This window comes from Ylistrum balloti, unplaced genomic scaffold, assembly GCF_031769215.1.
Source record: "Ylistrum balloti isolate Yb309-2 unplaced genomic scaffold, AGI_CSIRO_Ybal_v1 Utg370876, whole genome shotgun sequence".
Lineage (NCBI taxonomy): Eukaryota > Metazoa > Mollusca > Bivalvia > Pectinida > Pectinidae > Ylistrum > Ylistrum balloti.
This window is the reverse complement of record NW_026782500.1, coordinates 456262-479044: the sequence shown is the minus strand read 5'-3', so window position 1 is coordinate 479044 and position 22783 is coordinate 456262. Positions and strand designations below refer to the sequence as shown.

General features: G+C 34.9%; 2 protein-coding genes across 4 annotated transcripts in view; one reads left to right on the top strand and one right to left on the bottom strand.

The window, feature by feature from the left end:
* The first annotated feature begins 87 nt into the window (after nt 1–87).
* The window catches only part of LOC132559208 (receptor-interacting serine/threonine-protein kinase 1-like), a 36084-nt gene continuing 13388 nt past the window's right edge, over nt 88–22783 (top strand). For all 3 annotated transcript variants that reach the window (XM_060223828.1, XM_060223827.1, XM_060223829.1), the window contains exons 1-12: nt 88–178; nt 2367–2618; nt 3772–4072; nt 4432–4639; nt 8147–8293; nt 9789–9886; nt 11157–11829; nt 12215–12407; nt 14202–14297; nt 18938–19137; nt 19598–19758; nt 21797–21875. In XM_060223828.1, the coding sequence (XP_060079811.1) occupies nt 2446–2618; nt 3772–4072; nt 4432–4639; nt 8147–8293; nt 9789–9886; nt 11157–11829; nt 12215–12407; nt 14202–14297; nt 18938–19137; nt 19598–19758; nt 21797–21875 (2329 nt within the window). In that variant the 5' untranslated portion in view covers nt 88–178; nt 2367–2445. The remainder of the gene's footprint in view (nt 179–2366; nt 2619–3771; nt 4073–4431; nt 4640–8146; nt 8294–9788; nt 9887–11156; nt 11830–12214; nt 12408–14201; nt 14298–18937; nt 19138–19597; nt 19759–21796; nt 21876–22783) is intronic.
* Nucleotides 11477–22783, bottom strand: part of LOC132559210 (phosphatidylserine decarboxylase proenzyme, mitochondrial-like) — a 43432-nt gene continuing 32125 nt past the window's right edge. The window contains exon 6 of the mRNA XM_060223830.1: nt 11477–11781. The gene's annotated coding sequence lies outside the window, so the exon portion shown is untranslated. The remainder of the gene's footprint in view (nt 11782–22783) is intronic.

Genomic DNA, 22783 nt, shown 5'->3' with positions numbered 1-22783 from the left:
CTAATCCAAATAATGTGTTGCGTTCCGACAGAAAAGTTAGAAGGAATATATAGTGACGATTCTTCCGGGTTCAGAAGAGTCTCTCCGGTGGAAAAACCACTGGGTTAAAAAAAACATATATGGGAAGATTGTCTGGTATCAGCGTCACCTTGTATGACAGACAAAATTTACAGATCAGGTAAAAACAAGACAACTGTTCTTTAAGATATATATGATGTATAAGTTATGGTATCGATACACTTTGCCCGTATACAACACCCAACATTCCATTACTACGCGATAACTCGTGAATGAACCAAAATTCTTGGACCTTGTAATTACAAATGAGGAGGAAATGATCTGTGAAATTGAATATGGTAGTCTGGTCGGCAACAGCGACCATCTCGCATTAAATTTAAAATTTCAATGTGAAAAATCTCATTCTGCTAATTCGGAACCACATTTAATGTACAATTAAGGCAGGGACGTAATGAAGGTAACTATGACGGCATGAGAGAAGATTTACCAAAAGAGTGGAATGGACTTCTAAAAGGTAGTATTGAAGATGCGTACAAAACGTTAACAGATGTTATTGATAACACTGACAAAATTCATTCCCGAGAATCAACCAAAAGTTCTCAAGTATCAGGTAAAAATAACTATGCAATACCGCTAAATAAGAGAAAGAACAGAGCATGGCATGGAAACTAGGTGTAAGCTTAACCACAAAGAATATGCTAGAGCATGAAACCAATTAAATTAGGCATTAAGGAAAGCCAGAAATGAAACCGAGAAAGCTTTTGCTGAAGATGTCCAAGTTAACCCAAAATGTTTTTGGAAATACGTCAATTCAAAAAGAAAAGCAAGAACTGTGATCGCTGACTTACAAGGATTACATGGAGAGGAACAAAAGATAGCTGTGAAGGACAAAGATTAAGCTGAAGTGCAAGCAAAATTCTTGAGTAGCGTTTTCACAGAGGAACCACCAAATGAATTGGAGAACGACATATAGTTTACCCTTTTGAAGACATAGTTAGTAATTCCCAAGTTGTTGAAAAGTTGTTAACAAATCTTAATGAAAATAAATCTCAATAAGATGCATCCTAAAGTTTTAGAAGAACTACAAAGTAACATTAGTGCACCTCTAGCATATATTTATAACAAATCGTTAACAGGAGGAAAACTACCACAGGGATGGAAAGAGGCTAACATAACAAAAAAAAGGTTCAAAATCAGACCCAGGAAACTACCGACCAGTGAATTTAACTAGTATAATTGTGAAAACACTGGACAAAATTGTTAGGGATAGTATTGTAAAACATATGAATAAGAATGATCTTTTAAGTCCACAACAATTCGGTTTCGTCTCTGGAAGGTCTTCGCAACTTCAGCTGATAACAGTGCTTGAAGAATGGACAGAAATATTAGATAATGGTGGAGAAATTGATATAATCTACTTAGATTCTATAAAAGCATTCGATAAAGTGGCCCACCAGCAATTAATCAGGAAATTATTAGGATATGGAATAAGTACACAAGTAGTTAATTGGATCAGAGACTTTCTCAAAAATCGATGTCAACGAGTAATTGTCAATGGACAAACTTCAGCGACGTATCCGGTAATCAGTGGTATCCCCCAGGGAAGCGTGCTAGGGCCTATTCTATTTGTATTATATATAAACGATCTACCTGAAGTAACACAGTCACCTAAGAAATCTTGCTTTTGTTCATATTTTTTCCAAGTTTGATTGAATTAGAGTTTGGATTAAGAACCAGCATTTTCTTATTGTTTTTTTGCAAAAGGAAATCTTATTAGATAACTTACAGTAAGTAAACTGATTATGAAATTATTTTCTAGTCTAGATGATTTTCTGTTTTGATGAGATTTGAGACAAAAGTTTACCCTACATACAGGGCATCAATCACAATCAATGAATTACAGCCCAAACTTTGTTATGTCACCATCAGTTGTGTGGGGACATTGTAGTGTTCCCCATGACCCTTGATGTTGTATAATCACATCTGGCAGGAATCAGCGACATATCTGTACACTATTGTTTTATAGACATGGTTTTTTTTCAAATGTTAATATCAATCACTGTTATTAATTTGTGAAACTGTTTGGAGCATTAGCTTACAAGGCGTAAGTATTTATTTTACAAGTGCACAGGCTCAGTCAAAACATCAATGTATCAAATTCAACTATCAACCATGAATCAGAAATTTTGTGGAGTACATTTTGCATATGCTGCGACTGACGACTGTCTTGTTATGATAGATTGAAATCACGACAAACTTAAGCAACATTTTTGTTTACCTGATACTTGATATTAAAAAAATTGAATTGTAACGAGATAATGATAATATGATGATTTACTGTGTTGCAGTGGTGAAGTTGTATACCAGGTGTGTGTAGGTATAAATAGATAGACCAGGCTACGTACCACTTAGTTGTACCTCACAGCTATGGCGACACAAGAAGTACAGGTGAACGTCCCAGTGCTGGAGAAGACACATTTCGAGTTTGATGAGGTACCCATTGGGAGAGGAGGATTTGGTACTGTGTACAGAGCCAAGCATAAAGACTATGGAATAGTGGCAGTGAAAACTCTCATTGACAATGGAATGCTGCCCCAGAAGTTGGTATCACATAGGTTTTTTTATCTATCCTGCTCCAAACACACGTCCTCTGGTTAACATGTACTGACCACTATCTATATTTGAATTTTCTTTGTGAATGCCTATTGTAAAGTACATGTATATACATAGCATATGAAGAGGAAAAAATTGCAATAGCTGTTTCCTTTCCCTAACATCTATCATATATGTCCTGTCGAGTCTCCAAATTTAATATGGACTTCAGCCTCCAGTTAACTCAACAGTTTTGCCAATCTTCAGTGTAAAATTTCACTCCCAAAGTATTTTGAAATTAAAATCTTTTGAATCACTTAGGTAATGTGCTTTTTAGGTCATCTTGACCCTTTGGGTCAGATGACCTATAGCCACCGTGCTTTGTCCGTCGAGCGTAAACTTTTCATTCAAACAACTTCTTCTCTAATACTAGAAGGTTTAGGGGCTAATACTTGGCACAGAGGATACTGGCATGGAGCTCTACCAAGTTTGTTCAAATGAATGACCTTGACCCACTTTAAAGGTCACAGGGGTCAAATATGTTAAAATAGGTTTGGCTTGCTTTTTGTCAGATGACCGTTAAGGCCCATGGGCCTCTTGTTGTTAAATGAGGTTGTAACCTGGTAAAATGCTGAAACACAAGCATGTTTAAAATGAAATAATAAAGCCAACCTCCAGAGATTGCCAGTTTTCCTGTGATGACCTCTTGACACCTCCGTTACATGTGTGCATTATAGAAAAGTGATTCCTTGGGGTATATACGAAAAAGGTTAAACATACATGTACCTAAAGAGTTCACAGATATCAGTTTACAGCTACAGTAAGATTTTTTTTTTTTTTTACAGCTCATGTGTTAAATGCTTCTGGTAATTTACAAAATAGACAAATTTCTGAATTTTATATTTGGTTTATTTTAAAAGCACTTCACATTTATAATGCAACCCATTTGGACAACTTCATATCATTTTTCCCGTCATCAAAATTTGTCAACCCAGTGAATATGACGTTAAGGATTTTATGGAAATTTCTGTTCATCTAATTCCTCTATCATTTTATATGTTCCCTTTCCTCTTACAATGCATGATGACTTTTTGACATTGTCCATGGATTTTTTATTGTGATGATGTATAATATGGTCTTTCCTCATGCTCTTTCCTACAGGCATATCCGAGTACTGACCAAGGAAGCAAGGAAACTTGCACAAGTCTGTGGCCACCCGTCCATACTGAAACTCTTAGGAACTATTATGGAAAAAGACAATTATTCTCTAATTCTTGAGTATATGGCACTTGGGAGCATAGTAGAATTCCGTAAGGAGTTCAAAGTTCAGTGGCCTGTACTCTCTAGAATATTGACAGACATTGCTTCAGGAATGGAGTACCTACATTCCCATGATCCACAAATTCTTCACCTGGATCTGAAGGGAGATAATATTTTACTTAATGGACAGATCCGTGCTAAGGTATAACTAAAGAAACACACTTTAGGTGTAGATATGAATGGACACTAGGATTATGAAATATATGTTGTATGATATATCACTGATATAGGACATGCTTCCATTTGATGATTTGTCTCATTACACATTTCTTGTACAATTTCATACAGGTGTACCTTTGGAAAAAACACTTCGATTTACAAATCAAATTTCCTTGAATGGTTGCATATGCAAATTAGGAAGACATACAGCAGACAAAAGGGGATATGAATATGATTACTGCATGTATCTGTATAAGTAAATATATTTCCTCATAAGTATGTGATTTTAATGTTTTCGAAACTGAGTTATTGATATGAGCATTATTCTCTTTTTTTTTACAGATAGCAGATTTTGGCTTGTCAGAATGGAGGACCATCACCATGACCGTGACAAGAGGGACAGAGGCAAGCAGTGGCAGGAGATGTACAGTTAGCCATGTACCTCCTGAGGTCTGGTCCAATGTGAACCTACCATCCAGTACTCACTTTGATATCTATGGATTTGGCATAGTGCTTTGGGAAATGCTCAGTGATGGACTTCTTTACAGAGGTGGGAAATGGGCATTAAACTAACTTTATTGTAGGGTTTAGATAATACACAGATGGGAAATAGGCACAAAGATCTACCTTCATTATAGGGTTTAGAGATTACACAGATGGGAAATAGGCACAAAGATCTACCTTCATTATAGGGTTTTAGAGATTACAAAGATGGGAAATAGGCACAAAGATCTACCTTCATTATAGGGTTTTAGAGTTACAAAGATGGGAAATAGGCACAAAGATCTACCTTCATTATAGGGTTTAGAGATTACACAGATGGGAAATAGGCACAAAGATCTACCTTCATTATAGGGTTTTAGAGATTACAAAGATAGGAAATAGGCACAAAGATCTACCTTCATTATAGGGTTTTAGAGATTACAAAGATAGGAAATAGGCACAAAGATCTACCTTCATTATAGGGTTTTAGAGATTACAAAGATAGGAAATAGGCACAAATATCTACCATCATTATAGGGTTTTAGAGATTACAAAGATAGGAAATAGGCACAAAGATCTACCTTCATTATAGGGTTTTAGAGATTACACAGATGAGAAATAGGCACAAAGATCTATCTTCATTATAGGGTTTTAGAGATTACACAGATGAGAAATAGGCACAAAGATCTACCTTCATTATAGGGTTTTAGAGATTACACAGATGAGAAATAGGCACAAAGATCTACCTTCATTATAGAGTTTTAGAGATTACAAAGGTGACAAATTGACATGAAATCATTTCGATATAGAGCGTCAGAGATTACAATGGTGACAAATTGACACAAAATCGTTTCGATATTGATCGTCAGAGATTACAAAGAGGAAAAATAGATGCAAAAGCACACATAATCACAAAGTTTGAGAGATTAAACTTCTTTATCTGCATTGCTGTGCAAATGCAGCATATGGATAGAAAGTAAATGAATTTTGCCTTTGCTTAGCCCAACATCATCTGATAGCGGGCTATTCAAACCCCCCTGCATCTGTGTCATCTGTGTGCTCATTGTATTTTTTTCAAATTTTGTTTTAAAATTTTCAAATCAGAAAAACTAAGTAGCTGACTGGCAGTCATATTGGATTTCAACCATGAAAATTTGTTAATGCTATTTCATGATAAATATACTATTGATCTCTTTCAAATTACATTTGAAGGTTCCTCTTGGTCCCTAGTTATGCTCCTTTGATTTCTTGACAAGTGCTCAGGAAAGGATTGTATTTTTTTCAAATTTTGTTTCCATTCAGTCATCAATAACCATATAGCACAGAGTGTTGATATTGGGCCTGTAGCATGCTAGGATGAAGGACTACCAAGTTTTTGTTACAATGAATGACCTTGACCCTTTTTAAAGGTCACAGGGGTTAAATGTGTAAAATCTGTATACAAATTCTTCTCAATAACTAAAAGGTTAAGGCTGTTGATATTAGTTCTTTAACACAATTTGATGAAGGGCTACCTGATTTATGTAAATAATTGACCTTGACCTATATTCAAGGTATATGTGTTGAGATCTTAATTTCTTCTCTCAAAAAGCAATAGGTCCAGAGTTGTGGTAATTGTGTAGTAACATGTCTAAGAAACAGAATTTCAAGTTTGTAGTAAAAGTTTTCCATGACAATGTCTTCTTTGTAAGCTGTAGAGTACATGTAGTGGAGCAAACTTAGGTCATTGTACTCTGATGACTGCTCAGAGTATTTTGTTTGTTGTCACTAGTTTTTTTAGGTCATCTGACCCGAAGGGTCCGATGACCTATAGTCATCATGCTTCGTCCGTCGTCGTCCGCCGTGCGCCGTCCGTAAACTTTTCATTCAAACGACTTCTTCTCAAATACTAGAAGGTCTTGGCACAGAGGATACTGGCATGGAGCTCTACCAAGTTTGTTCAAATGAATGACCTTGACCCACTTTAAAGGTCACAGGGGTCAAATATGTTAAAATCTTTAAACAACTTCTTCTCATTAACCAAAAGGCTCAGAGTGTAGATATTGGGCCTGTGACATGCTGGGATAAAGTGCTACTAAGTTTGTTCAAGTGAATGACCTTGACCTACGTTCAAGGTCACAGGGGCCAAATATGTTGAAATCTTTAAACGACTTCTCCTCAATAACCAAAAGGCTCAGATTGCTGATATTGTGCCTGTGGCATGCTGGGATGAAGGGCTATCAAGTTTGTTCAAATGAATGACCTTGAACAACTTTCAATGTCACAGGGGTCAAATATGTTAAAATCTTTAAATAACTTCTTCTCAAATACTAGAAGGCCTAGGGGGCTAATACTTGGCCCATAGCATGCTGGCATGGAGCCCTACAAAGTTTGTTCAAATGAATGACCTTGGCCCACTTTCAAGGTCACAGGGGTCAAATATGTTAAAATATACAAAGGACTTCATCTCAATAAGCAAAAGTCTATGAGTGCCGATATTGGGTCTGTAGCATGCTGGGAGGAAAGGCTACCAAGTTTATTCAAATGAATGACCTCGACCCACTTTCAAGGTCACAGGGGTCAAATATGTTAAAATATACAAACGACTTCTTCTCAACAAGCAAAAGTCCATGAGTGCTGATATTGGGCCCGTAAGATGCTTGGAGGAGAGGCTACCAAGTTTGTTCAAATGAATGACCTCAACCCACTTTCTAGGTTTGGCTTGCTTTTTGTCAGATGACCGTTAAGGCCCATGGGCCTCTTGTTTTATCTTATCTGTAGATCCCTCTTGGTCTCTGGATGTGCCATTTTGAATTTTGATACTGATCAGAAATTACATGTAACAGAAAGTCTGCAGTCTTGGATTTTGCTGTTTAAAATTTGTTATCACTGTTTTATGAGAAGTACTGTATAGATCTTTCTCAGACTCGATGTGTTGGTTATTCTTGGTCTCTTGTGGTGCCCTTTTAAGTTTTTAGATTGCTCAGAAAAATAAAATGGCTGAAAGGGAGCAGTCTTGGGTTTTGTCAGTGAACATTTTTTTATCACAATTACCTTTTGAAGTACACAAAAGAACATTCCCAAATTTTATATGTTCATTTCTAATATGTCCCTTGTGTGCATTTGATTGTAGGACTGCTCTGAAAAAGAAAATGACTGGCAGTCTGCCAAGTTGGATTTTGACTATTAAAGTTTATTGAAGTCCTTATGAGTAACATTTCATTGCTAAGGGCACCTGTTGAACTAAAAAAGATTAAAAAGATTAAAATTCCAAAATATGTTCTTCTCTAGACCCAGATGGTGTAGAATCTCTTGATATTGGAAGTACTAAGGAGCCTTGATCAAAATATCACACCCCAGGGTTTCACATTTCTCCTTTGGGAAAAATAAATGACACAAACTGCAGACAAGAACTATAATTTGATGTGATATAGGTATTGGTATGTGTTAAAGTATCTGTTATATATTGTTTCCTGGAAAAAACATGTTTTCAGTCTTTTTAGATTATTTTAAAGCTACCGCTGCCGATCCTTACCAACATTGTTGACTGTTTCAAGTGAATGTTTGATGTAAATGTTATTGTAATGCTGAACAGGTGCATCAGATGACTTGATACGGTCAGCTGTCTTGAGTGGACAACGTCCAGACACTTCACAAATCCCAAAAGACTGTTGCCCAAAGTTTATGCAGCTGATGACCAGGTGCTGGCATCAGAAGCCAGCTCAGCGTCCAGCATTCACAGGTCAGAAACTATCTGAAGAGATTTCTTTAGTTGGTTTGTCCAAAACAGAAATTTCTATGATTCCAATGTATTGTTTAATGATACAGTATGTGTGCTATAAGTAGGACCTCTAATTATTTGTTTTAAGACTAACTAAACCTTACATGTCCAAAGGTCCAGTTTAATACATGCATGGATATAAAAATTGGAAGTGATCATTTCTATCAACTCTGTCAGTGATCGTTTCTATCAACTCTGTCACTGATCATTTCTATCAACTCTGTCAGTGATCGTTTCTATCAACTCTGTCATTGATCATTTCTGTCAACTCTGTCACTGATCATTTCTATCAACTCTGTCATCATTTCTGTCTCTGTCAATCATTTCTGTCTCTGTCACTGATCATTTCTAACTCAATCATTTCTGTCAACTCTGTCACTGATCATTTCTATTAACTCTGTCACTGATCATTTCTGTCAACTCTGTCACTGATCATTTCTATCAACTCTGTCAGTGATCATTTCTATCAACTCTGTCACTGATCATTTCTATCAACTCTGTCACTGATCATTTCTGTCAACTCTGTCTGTGATCATTTCTGTCAACTCTGTCACTGATCATTTCTGTCAACTCTGTCACTGATCATTTCTATCAACTCTGTCACTGATCATTTCTGTCAACTCTGTCACTGATCATTTCTGTCAACTCTGTCAGTGATCATTTCTATCAACTCTGTCACTGATCATTTCTGTCAACTCTGTCACTGATCATTTCTATCAACTCTGTCAGTGATCATTTCTATCAACTCTGTCAGTGATCATTTCTATCAACTCTGTCAGTGATCGTTTCTATCAACTCTGTCAGTGATCGTTTCTATCAACTCTGTCATTGATCATTTCTGTCAACTCCTGTCACTGATCATTTCTATCAACTCTGTCATTGATCATTTCTATCAACTCTGTCACTGATCATTTCTGTCAACTCTGCTTATTTCTATATATCTTGGCTGCACTATTTTTTCTTTGGATATTTGTATCACAATCCTTTCTTCTGTTCCCTCTAGCTATTATACATGTACTGACCCTGATACTCTTATATACCTGAATGTTGTTTAACCTCATATTCCTTCAACAATATATGTTGTTCATAAATCAGATCATTCAATTACCCAAGCTTTAACTTGTTTTCCCAAAATAGCATAAATGTTGTCCTATACTTTCTGTTTTAGTGAAATTTAAAAGGATTTATTGCATAAATGTTTTCTAAAATATTTAAAACTAAAATGGAATAAAGATAACAATATGGGCATGATTCAAATTTGTACATTGTTTAAAGAATTTTCATAAGCAAATCATGAAATTTCTATTTTATGTACTTACTGTTTGCATTTCTCAGTTTTGTAAAACGAAACATTGTATTTACCAGCAGTGCAGATATGCAGCTGTCAATATAACACTTTGTCAATAATTGTTCTTTTAGCTGCAGAAATATTTAAGATATGGATATTTTTTTTCAGTGATAAAAAGAGATGTTGATGCCATTTACAGTGACCTGTATGAAAAAGATATTGTGAAAGCATTGAAGAATATAAGGTCTGAGATAGTAGCTGATTATGTGAGTTTTATTTATTTATTTGTACCTTTGTTTATAGAGCAGTTAGCATATTTCCATTTCATATAAAATTTATGAATCAAAATATTTTCTGAAGTTTGTGGAATCTCCATGTTGGAAGGATTGGTCAGGGTGTGGGAAACATATACTTTCTAGGCCTATGAGCATTTATTGTTTTTATTACAAGATTAGTGCCAGTGTTGAAAAAGCAATTTTTTTTGCTGAAATCTATTTTGGTTCTGTTTTTCATTAGACATGGAAATGGCTGTATGCTGGAAGATTGTAATATCATTTAGTTGTGACATCCATTATGTTTGGGTCTAAAGTTAATTGAAACTCTGTGAACAAGTTGGATCTAAAGTTAATTAGAACTCTGTGAACAAGTTGGATCTAAAGTTAATTAGAACTCTTGTGAACAAGTTGGATCTAAAGTTAATTAGAACTCTTGTGAACAAGTTGGGTCTAAAGTTAATTAGAACTCTTGTGAACAAGTTGGGTCTAAAGTTAATTAGAACTCTTGTGAACAAGTTGGGTCTAAAAGTTAATTAGAACTCTGTGAACAAGTTGGGTCTAAAGCTAATTAGAACTCTTGTGAACAAGTTGGATCTAAAGTTAATTAGAACTCTTGTGAACAAGTTGGGTCTAAAGTTAATTAGAACTCTTGTGAACAAGTTGGGTCTAAAGTTAATTAGAACTCTTGTGAACAAGTTGGGTCTAAAGCTAATTAGAACTCTTGTGAACAAGTTGGGTCTAAAGTTAATTAGAACTCTTGTGAACAAGTTGGGTCTAAAGTTAATTAGAACTCTTGTGAACAAGTTGGGTCTAAAGTTAATTAGAACTCTTGTGAACAAGTTGGGTCTAAAGTTAATTAGAACTCTTGTGAACAAGTTGGGTCTAAAGTTAATTAGAACTCTTCTGAATAAATTTTATTAAATGTGTTTACAATGCGATAGAATGAGTGTCTTACTGCTTATAATAACATTTCTGAACATGATTTAATATCAGATACAATATATACTAGCTTTAGACTTATCTGTAATTTTGTCACAGGTACTTAGTTTTTTACAATTTTTATTCAGGAAATCAAAATCACAAAGACTCAAATTTTGTGATCCTTATAAAGTGTATATCATAGGTAACATTTATAATCCATAACCTGGAACTTCACACCATATGCTCCAGTATGCTTAAGAAAATATATTTCCTCTTTGAGAGCAACCAAAATGATTTAGAACAATGCTCTATATGGATATATTCATTCTGTTTCCTGCAGAAACATGATGATCCAGTGTACACTCAGACTGCTGACATCGACAACATGCAAATTCCAACATTTGTTCTCCCAAAGTTACCAGTGGCATCAAAACAGGAAATACCCGTCTGTAAGAACACTTCCATACCATCGACCTCGAGTCATTCATCACCTGCCGTGGCTTCGAGTAGCAAGTCGGATGTTAATATTGACACAACTGCAGCAGAGGAGGATGACACCCCAGTCAATGTGAAGTTGTTTAAAGTTGATGGAGACTTAGACACAAAAGAGAGGATGATGAGGAAGATCATTCACAATCCTGTTGCAATGAGACTTGTGCATTCACCATATGCTAAAGAAATATTCCGTGTAACTGACGATGTAATAAGTGATTTAAAAAACCCAAAGAAAGTCGAACGTATGATTCAGAGTGATTTGGCTTTGCAGTGGGAATTGCAGTTTTCAAAATTTGATATCAGGCGAGAGTTGTCTGGTTTTAATTCTGAAAAGCTTAATCTGAATAACATACTATACAACCAGGTTTATAAAGACGTCCTTCACCATGATCGTAGTAGCTCATTTCGTTCCAGTACAAGGTACTCCACCACAGGACAGCAGAAGCGTGAGAGACGGAGAGATCGTGTGTCTGAAACAATGAATAAAAACCCACATGTAGGTGGCTACAACTCCTCAGGTGAGTTTGTGTCTCAGTGTCTTTATCCAAGGCACCTTTTTGTCTTTTTGTTGATTTTCAAACTAAATTTTTCAAACTATTTCTAAAGAGGATTCGTTTGTTTGATAGCTTTTGTTACCAACACAATAATTAAATACTTTGTTCATTTTGTTGCAAAAAAAGTTGAAAAAAACCACTTAAGAGTCATTTCAGATGTTGGACCTCATGTGTAGTGACCTTGAAATATCATGTAGAGGTTAAGTAATGAGGATAATTATACAACAATATTATTTATTACCTGTGACACTGTTTACACCAAAGATCCCTGTAGAAAGGATAAAGAAACAAATTTTCAAAAGTTTGTGTATCATGTTTTTGCTAAGTTATTGAATCTTTACACTGCTAGGAAACTACTATCGCCTGAAGAAAGCATTGGAGAACCCAGCCCAGCTAAGACAAGCTATGAAGGACAGGGAAAAAGGCACAACTGGTTCCTCTTTAATCACCATAGACAATGAAATCTTTGATCTGATGAAGGATCCCTATCTCCTGGTTGGTGTGCTGTACCAGGAGACAGACCTGCTGTACAAGTTATCAAAGTCAGTATATTTCAGCTCAATTGAAAAAAATATATACACAAGATGTCATCACTATCCATAAATTGGAAAACCACTTTTTGACAAAATCTTTCTTTAAAATTTCTGTAAATGTCTTTATAGCCAAGGATATTTTATAGTTAACTGTTTTTTTTTCAGCAGTCTTTTTTTTTGGCAGTTTCATCAAATTCTTGAAGCAAGAAGAATTAAACTTTGGCAGAAGTCCTGATATGGGCTTTTGTCTTCTCCATCAACTCATTTTTAGCCTACATATTGTACTTCTGAATCAGAAGATGATTAACATGTTTGATGCAAGGGATTTTGTTCTAACCACAAAAATTGCTGCTGAAGAATGATCTGAATTGGAATACTTTGTTCACTATGCAGTTGTGAATGATAAGATGAACTGTTTCATTTCTCCAGTAACCAGTGATATCTTTAACGTTGACCGAGGCAATCTGTTTTGTCTGTCTTTCACCCTTCAGTGTAGGTCTTATTTATCAATTGCTTTTAGAAAAAGGGATTAATATTTCTAGCATGAAAATTCCTTTTTCATGAACTTTGATGTTTTTATATGCAGGTTAAATTGTGATTTTTATATGTCAGATTTCTGAAATCTTTCTAATGTTTTATACGCACTTTTTTTTGGCTGTATTTCCACCTATGCAGTGGATCCAGAAGATACAATCATGTTCCATCTTTCGTGTCTGGCGAATAATTTTACCCATAGTTAAGCAGGGATAATGAGACCATTTATCAGTCATAGTAAGATGATGTGCAGTATACCAAAAATAGGGCCTTAAATTCCTTTATTACAGAATTCTTGCTCTTTTTTAAAATTTTGAGTCCAATAAGGTTGCATTCGGAGAGTATTCATCAGTTTTAGACTCGTTTTACACTTGTTTGATAAAACACATAGCAAATGGAAACAAGAATAGGTTCCTATATATATCCTGGGAGTTAATGGTTTATATAACATCCTATATATATCCTGAGAGTTAATGGTTTATATAACATCCTATATATATCCTGAGAGTTAATGGTTTATATAACATCCTATATATATCCTGAGAGTTAATGGTTTATATAACATCCTATATATATATCCTGAGAGTTAGTGGTTTATATAACATCCTATATATATCCTGAGAGTTAATGGTTTACATAACATCCTATATATATCCTGAGAGTTAATGGTTTATATAACATCCTATATATATCCTGAGAGTTAATGGTTTATATAACATCCTATATATATATCCTGAGAGTTAGTGGTTTATATAACATCCTATATATATCCTGAGAGTTAATGGTTTATCTAACATCCTATATATATCCTGAGAGTTAATGGTTTATATAACATCCTATATATATCCTGAGAGTTAATGGTTTATATAACATCCTATATATATATCCTGAGAGTTAGTGGTTTATATAACATCCTATATATATCCTGAGAGTTAATGGTTTATATAACATCCTATATATATCCTGAGAGTTAATGGTTTATATAACATCCTATATATATTCTGAGAGTTAGTGGTTTATATAACATCCTATATATATCCTGAGAGTTAATGGTTTATATAACATCCTATATATATCCTGAGAGTTAATGGTTTATATAACATCCTATATATATTCTGAGAGTTAGTGGTTTATATAACATCCTATATATATCCTGGGAGTTAATGGTTTATATAACATCCTATATATATCCTGAGAGTTAGTGGTTTATATAACATCCTATATATGGTAGGAGTTTAAACTATATCAGATATTATTTTGTTGTTTCAGTAACTACCCAGACTTGTTTCTGAAGATGTTACAGGATCTTCATGGCTACTCCATGTACACAACATGTAGCAATTCAAACCAATACAAGGACCGCATGTAAGTAACCATATGTGGTGGTCCTAAACTATAACAATCATCAATGGTTGATTTAATTTCCAACATATTCATAGGCTTTTAATTATATGATACTTGTTTGCAAAAATTATCTTTGTCATTTTCCTTAAAATGAGATGCCTGACATTTTTATTTGCTTAAGGTGGATTCTAGTTAATATATATCTCAGTCAATGTAAATTTATTTTCATATTCACAAAATTACTTATTCATGTCACTTACAGACAAAATTTGCCACAAAACTGTTCTAACAATAATGGTCTGACAAATTGCTATTACATGGCAGAAAATGTGATGGCAAACTTGGTAGTCATTGTCACTGTCGATGACATGATTCCTCTTGAAACATCTATCTTTTTTTCTGTTATTATCAAATTTCTCTATTCCTTGTGACTTACAAGACTTGTGACTTGTGTATTACTCCAGAGCTTATAGAGTGTTACATAAATTTGTTCATGGACAATACCAAGCTGTATTCAAATATCAACAGTCAAACACACAGGATCTACATCAAGCTATAAAATCCACAATCCACAAGACAATATCAATCTTCATAATTTATCTATCTGTCATATCAATATATGTTCTTTAAGAAACAAGACCCACATTCTTGATGCTGAATTTTCTGAATACGATATCCTATGTGTAACTGAAACTCATCTTAATAATTCCATTTCTGCAAGCAACATATCTCTTGAAAACTTTGGCAATATTTTCAGAAAGGATAGGACTGATAATAATGGTGGCGGAATACTTATATATACCAAAAATAACGTTAGCATAAAGCGTAGAAATGATTTAGAATCAGATGATCTTGAACTAATATGGACTGAAGTAACAACTAACAATAAACCTATTCTTCTTGGTTGTATATACAGACCCCCTAATTCTCTCGTAGGTTTTTGGGATAGACTAGACAATAATCTTGACAGTATTGTGGATCTACAGAAAGAAGTTGTCCTGGTAGGTGATATTAATGTTAACATGTTAAATCTTAATCCAAACTCTCATTTTCACCGCCTTTTATCAAAATATGGTCTTAAAAATACTATTTTTGAACCTACCAGGATAACTTCTCAGTCTTCAACATCACTTGATATCATACTAACTAATAACGTAAATTTTGTAACTAATAGCAAAGTTCATCCTCCTTCTTGTAGTGACCACTGTCCTGTCAGTGCTGACCTCAACTTCAAGACTCTAAAGAAACGTGCCTATAAGAAGACATTGCTTTATTTTAATAATACTGACTATGACGGGGCTAATGCCTATCTTAATTCGGTCGACTGGGACTCTGAACTACATGGAAATATTGAAGATATGAATTTTGTTCTTTCTGATAAAATCTTGACTGCTTTAGATAAATTTGTTCCTCACAAAATTGTAACTATTAGGCCTAACGATAAAATTTGGATGACTAATGACATAAGACTAAAAATAAGACAAAGAAATCGTCAGCATTCTAAAGCCAAAACTGCAAATACCCCAGCCTCGTGGACAAAGTTTAGAAGTATTCGGAATGAAGTAATTGCATTAATACGCGAGGCAAAAGAAAACTATCTTTCAAAATTACAATCATCTTTAATAGACAAATCCATACCCCCGGGAAAATGGTGGCGTGTTGCAAAATCTGTAATGAACTTTAAAAACAAATGTGAAACTGACTCCCCTTTGGTTATCAATGGTATACTAAAAATGCACCCCACCGATAAAGCAGAATCTTTTAATAATTATTTTGTATCAATATCAGAAACTGAAAAGACTGCTGACGATTTACCTACCGACTTTAACCGACCTGAGCATAGCATCTCGACCTTTGACATAACAGAACAAGACATAATTGACCAACTTCACACATTCAATACTAACAAACCTCAAGGTCCTGACTCCATTCCTCCCACATTTATTAAAGGTGTATCTCAAGCTTTAATTAGACCTTTATTTCTTATCTTTAACAAGTCCATCTCCACTGGTACCCTTCCTTCTGTATGGAAAAATGCTCATGTAACACCCGTGTACAAGTGCAAGGGCTCAAAAAGTAATCCATCCAATTATAGACCAATCTCTGTTACTCCTATTTTTAGTAAACTTCTTGAAAAAATTGTTTTTAAATATATGTTTAATTATCTTTCAAAATATAAAATTATTTCTAAGAATCAATCAGGATTTCTCCCTAAAGATTCAACTGTCTATCAATTATTAACAATATACGATGCTATTGTAAAGCATTTGGATAAAGGTAAAGAAGCCAGAATGATATTTTGCGATATAAGCAAAGCTTTTGACAGGGTTTGGCATGATGGCTTATTATTCAAATTAAAACAATATGGGTTTTGTGGTAATATATTGAACTGGTTCTCTTCGTACTTAATGGATAGGAGACAGAGAGTGGTCTTAAATGGATTCAAATCTAACTGGAAATCGTTAAAGGCGGGGGTACCTCAGGGGTCAGTTTTAGGGCCATATTTGTTTTTGTTGTATATAAATGATATAGGAGATAATTTATCATCTAATGTTAAGCTTTTTGCTGATGACACATCCTTATATACACTGATAGAGGGTAACAGACAGGAGGCTGCTGACATACTCAATGAAGATCTACGCAAAATTTCCACTTGGGCTAAAAAATGGGGTATATTATTCAATCCGGATAAAACAGTTTCTCTTCTTTTTTCAAGAAGGGCTGACTCTGAGACGTTGCATCCTGATCTTATTTTTAACAATGAAGTAATCAATAATGTCACTAATCATAAACATCTTGGTCTTGTATTCAATGGCAATGCCAACTGGTCATCTCATATAGACTTTATCTATGAAAAGGCTTGTTCAAGACTTAATATTCTTAGAATGTTAAAATTTAAGATTGATAGAAAATCCCTTGAGAAAATTTACATCTCATTTATTCGTCCAATCCTCGAATATGCCGATATCGTATGGGCCAACTGTTCCCAGAGAGAGTGTGACGTCATAGAGTCAGTCCAACTTGAAGCATTGCGAATTATATCTGGACTAAGGCGAGGCACTAGCCATGACACTCTATATAAAGAGACTGGCTTTGTTAAACTTAGGATGAGAAGACACTTACATCAAAATATTGTATTTTTTAAAATTTTTAACAGCATATGTCCATCTCATGTATCTGACTTGCTACTTCCCTTTTTTAACAATGTTGTCAATTACAACTTTAGACATAACAGGTTATTTGATTGTCCTTTACCAAGAACGAATCTATATAGTTCTAGCTTTTTTCCAAGACTTATGTCAGAATGGAATGAGCCAGCCTGTCTGTTACCCACAATGACATCACTTGCAGCATTAAAAAGGGAATGTTTAAACTCATCAGATACGGATGCCTATCCATTATGTTCTAATGTTTTTAAATATCAAGGTGATAGGAAATTTAACATAATATTATGTCAGTTAAGAAATTTTGCAAGTAATCTGAACTCTGATTTATTCAATTCATACCTTAGTGATAGCCCTGCTTGTACATGTGGTGCTCCATTAGAAGATCGTGAACATTTTTTCTTGCACTGTCCTCTATTTTCTAATCAAAGACTAACTTTACTCAACTCTTTGTCAGCAATAAACGATTCCATTTCACTCAATATTCAAACGTTAATTTATGGTTTTCAGCCTCAAGTTAAAAACATGAATATTTATATTATGGAGGCGGTTCAGAAATACATCAGAGACACCAAAAGATTTTTCTGAACTCTAAATTAGCTTAGTATTACATTAATTCTGATCATTAGAATGTTTCTTGTCCATTGAAGTTCACTCAATAGTACAAATAATCTTCTATCTAAGTTATGTAATAATACAAGAAAATTATTTTCAAGCTATATTCATATGTAATGTGCATGTAATTACTGTTATATTTTTTAAGGAGAGGGCTAATATAGGCTTTGCCTGTTGCCCAATTCCTTTTGTACATACGATCAGTACAATAAAATATTCTGAAATGAAAAAAAAAAAGCTATAAAATCTTACAATAAGGTTGATATATTAGAAAATAGAATGTTGAAGTTGAAAGATGCAAGGAAATTTAATTGATCATTGACAAAAGAAGAGTTACATATTGCTCTAGCGCTTTCACTGTATTAGATCTTTAGGTGATAGTAGCAGTACATCATTGAGTGACATCACAAATTGTTACATATTGCCAATATACATATCATATTTGGGTTTTTACACCAACAGCTGGGTGCGGGGAACAATGCTGCACTCTGCAGCTCCTCGTTGTATTGGGCTTTATGTTTTGTCAGTTTTATATGATCCTTGTTCTCTCTTTCCGTTGATGTAAGTCTGCAAAAGCGTTTTATTTTACTAGGTAATATTTATTTTCATTGGCAGAAATGCAATCAATCAGGAAGTTTAATGTAAAGGTTGTCAGTTTTAAGGGGCTCATTTCTCCTGTTGTTGAAGACTGAAATAATTCACTCAAATCATATAAATTGTAAATAAAGATTTAGAGAAAAACCGCTATACAGTTCATGATTTCTGTGAAAAATAACACACACAGCAAGAATTTGGACGATACAATAAACAATCTTTACAGTGAACTTGAAGATGTGTTATTGTAACGACATTTATGAATATTCTTGACATTATTATGGCTAGGCACATGATGGAAATGATGCGTTACATGGACAAGGACATGATACATGGGCCTGAGGACCTAATGATGATGATGGAGATGGCTGGACCAAGAATGCGGAAGGCCATGCAACGACATCCGAGGTACAACATGGACAGTGACGAGGAGGATATACCTATGATGATGAGAGAAATGATGATGATGGGACAGATGAATCCACGTCGTGAGTAGGACTTAATCATACACAGATATAAAAGAAACAAAATACCTATATATATGTACAGACAGAAACAAAAGTGAAAGCAGAAAGCACTTCAGAACAAATATTTATACAGTGTAAGGTTAATTAATTCCTAGAAGTGATTTTTGTTTTATTCATCAGACATATATTCTATTAACACACAGAAAACAATATTCATTTAAAAATTGCTTGATAAGGAATTAGTTGATCCAATACATGTCATGTTTTCTGCATATCACTTGACATTGATCCAAAACATGTCATGCTTTTTCATAAACATTGACATTCATTCAAAGCAAGTGATGTTTCGGTGTGTCTCCTGACTTTGATCCAGAACGTGCCTTGTCTCAATATTGTTCCTGCTATTGACTGGACACATGTGTCAGATATTCTTAGTTTTCCTATATTCTGTTTATTTTGAATGCTCATCTCTTGATCACAGAAATGGACGAAATGAGAAGGATGATGGGTCCAATGCACAGGATGGATCGGGAACGAATGAGAAGACGAGAAGAAATGAGAAAGATGTCAAGAACAGAGACCAAACCTAAATCTTCACCTGAAGCTTCATCATCAAGCTCTTCTATGCAAAAAGTTAAAAAAGTAAGTCATCTTCAATCACACATTTACCAGTTTTATGAATTTTAGGAACATCAGGTATTTAATTGATACATACAAATATCTTATATTCAATTAGTTTAACTTTAAAATTTCAATTCAACCATCCATTTCATTAGGAATGGTGATTATGGTATCTGTTTGTTCCAATCTGAATTTGATTTGATTAATGTTTACCCCATAGTATTAAATCACCAAGGCCTACATCTCATCTTTAAGATCTATTTATCAGGGGCACTAGAAACCATATTTAGCTCAGCGGGCTTGAAGGGTGACTGTGATGCGTTGTCCATCATCCGTCAGTCACTCTGTCCTTTAAGCAATTTCTTCTCAATATCCAATGGACCAAATGTTTTGATATTTGACTGGTATGTTCCTGGGATGAAGCCCGACAAAGTTTGCAAAAAGAGATTAACTTGACTTATATTCAAGGCCACAATGGTCAGATTTGTTGAAAAATTTAAATGTCTTCTTCCCATAAACAAAAAAGCCCAGTGGCATATTTGGCTTGTTTGTTTTAAAGATAAAGCCTGACAAAGTTTGTGAAAAGATATGACCTTGACCTTGACCTATATTCAAAGTCACAGGAGTCAGATATCTAAAAAAACTTTTAATTGACATCTTCTCATGAACTCAAAGGCCCAGTGGCATGATATTTGGCTTGTTTGTTCCTAAGATAAAGGCTGACAAATTTTGTGAAAACAGATGACCTTGACCTATATATTTCAAAGTCACAGGGGTCAGATGTCTAAAAAACTTTAATTTACTTCTTCTCATGAACTCAAAGGCCCAGTGGCATGATATTTGGCTTGTTTGTTCCTAAGATAAAGCCTGACAAAGTTTGTGAAAACAGATGACCTTGACCTATATTCAAAGTCACAGGGGTCAGATATCTAAAAAACTTTAATTTACTTCTTCTCATGAACTAAAAGGCCCAGAGGCATGATATTTGGCTGCTATGTTTCTTCATGAAGCTCAACAAAGTTTCTAAAAAGAAATGATCATGTTCTCTTTTCAATGTCACAGGGGTTTGATTTCTTAAAAACTTTAAATGACTTCTCATGAACTTAAAGGCCCTAGCGTCATGATATTTGGCTGGTGTGTTCCAAAGATGAATCCCAACAAAATTGGGGAAAACCAAAAAACCTTTTCAGTGTCAAAGGGGTTAGATTTCTTAAAACATCTAAATGACCTTTTCAATGTCACAGGGGTTAGTTTTCTTAAAACATCTGAATGACTTTTCTCAAGAACTAAGAGGCCTAGGAGCATGATGTTTGGCTGGTATGTTCCTAGAATGAAGCCAGATAAAGTTTGCATAAAGAAATGTCCTTGAACTATATTCAAGAACACAGGGGAGCATTGCAGGCTCACTGGGCCTCTTGTGCTGTAATTATTAGAAAACTCTGATATTCAAAAACATTTTCCATCTTGAGAAGTGCATAGATACTCAACAAAGAAGAAAGGTTTGCACATATTTCTCATGGATTTTAATCAACATATTTTGCAAGAGTTATTGCTCTTTGTTCTCTCTCTAATGCCACTGTCTTTCAAACTTTAGAGGCTTAAGTATAATGGAGTTGTGCTTTCTCAGTGATATTTTGATTAGAAAATTTACTTTTCATTTTCATATTTGCATTATTTTCTAAGCATTTAATTATTTTCTATACGCATATATTCGTTTTTGCGAAGACATGTTTTTTCTTCATAACATATACATAGGTATTTTGAGTAATTTTACATTGTTTATATGTAAAAGAGTATTGCTATGTCATGTAACAGAAACTAAAGAAATAAGGTGATCCCTGGCATTTCTCTCTCTTGTTTCTTAGTTCATAGCACATCATTCATCAAACACTTTGTATTGTTGGCGTATCAATTTATGTATGAAGAAGACCAGTTCAGATTGTTCATTATTACAGGGGGAGTTGTATATGTGGGTTGAAACTTATGGCCTTCTGCAGTTTTGATGTTATTAGATTTGTGTTACTAAGGTAAAAAGATTATGTCCATGTTTTCTATGTAGACAAGCCTTGATAGTGATATGCTGGATGCAGATGGTCCGAAGTCTGACTCCCTAGAGACAGATGCAGCCCCACCTCCTGGTAAGTGTACATGTATTGTGTTTCCTGCCCTCTAGAAACAAGATTACTATTATTGAGGACTGGAGATATTGTTAGTTCAACACCTTTCTCACAGTCAAGCAAGTTTTCAAAGATTATGTTCAAGTGAGCTCCAAATACCACATTTCAAGAGAACTCTCAGGCCTAAGCTTAAGTCAACTCCCCAGGCCTGAATTGAAGTGAGCTCCCCAGACCTGAGATGAAGTGAATATCTATAAGTCTATGTTTGAGTGAGCTCTCCAGACCTGAGAGTAAGTGAACTTAACTAGGCCTATGTTTATATGAGTTTTGTAGACCAGAGATAATGTGATCTTCCCTATGTTTAAGTAAGCTTCCCAGCCTATGTTCAAGTAAGCTCTCGGGTCTTAGAGGAAGTGTGAGGAAGTGAGCTTTCCTAGATCTATGTTTAAGTGAACTCCCCAGGCCTGAGATGAAGTGGGCTTCCCTAGGCCTTTGTTTAAGTGAGCTCCTTACACCTATGTTCAAGAGAGCTCCCTGGCCCGGAAGGAATAAGCTTCCTTAGGACTTTGTTTAAGTAAGCTCCCCATGCCTTTGTTTAACAGAGCTCCCCAGACCTGAGAGGACGTTAGCTTCCCTAGGCATTGATTTAAGTGAACTCCCCATGCCTTTGTTCAAGAGAGTTCCCCAGACCTGAGAGGAAGTGAGCATCCCTATTTTTCAGTGAGCTCCCAAAACTTATATTCAAGAGATTTCGCTAGAACTGAAGTGAACTTCCCAGCTCCCCAGGCCTGAGATGAAGTAATCTTCTCCAGGCCTAGGTTCATGTGAGCTCCCAAGCTTCAGATCAAGTGAGCTAGTATTGTACTCTGTTGAACATTGGTCAGTTTTCACCCAATCAAACTTGATGGCTCTTTATTCTTAAGTATATG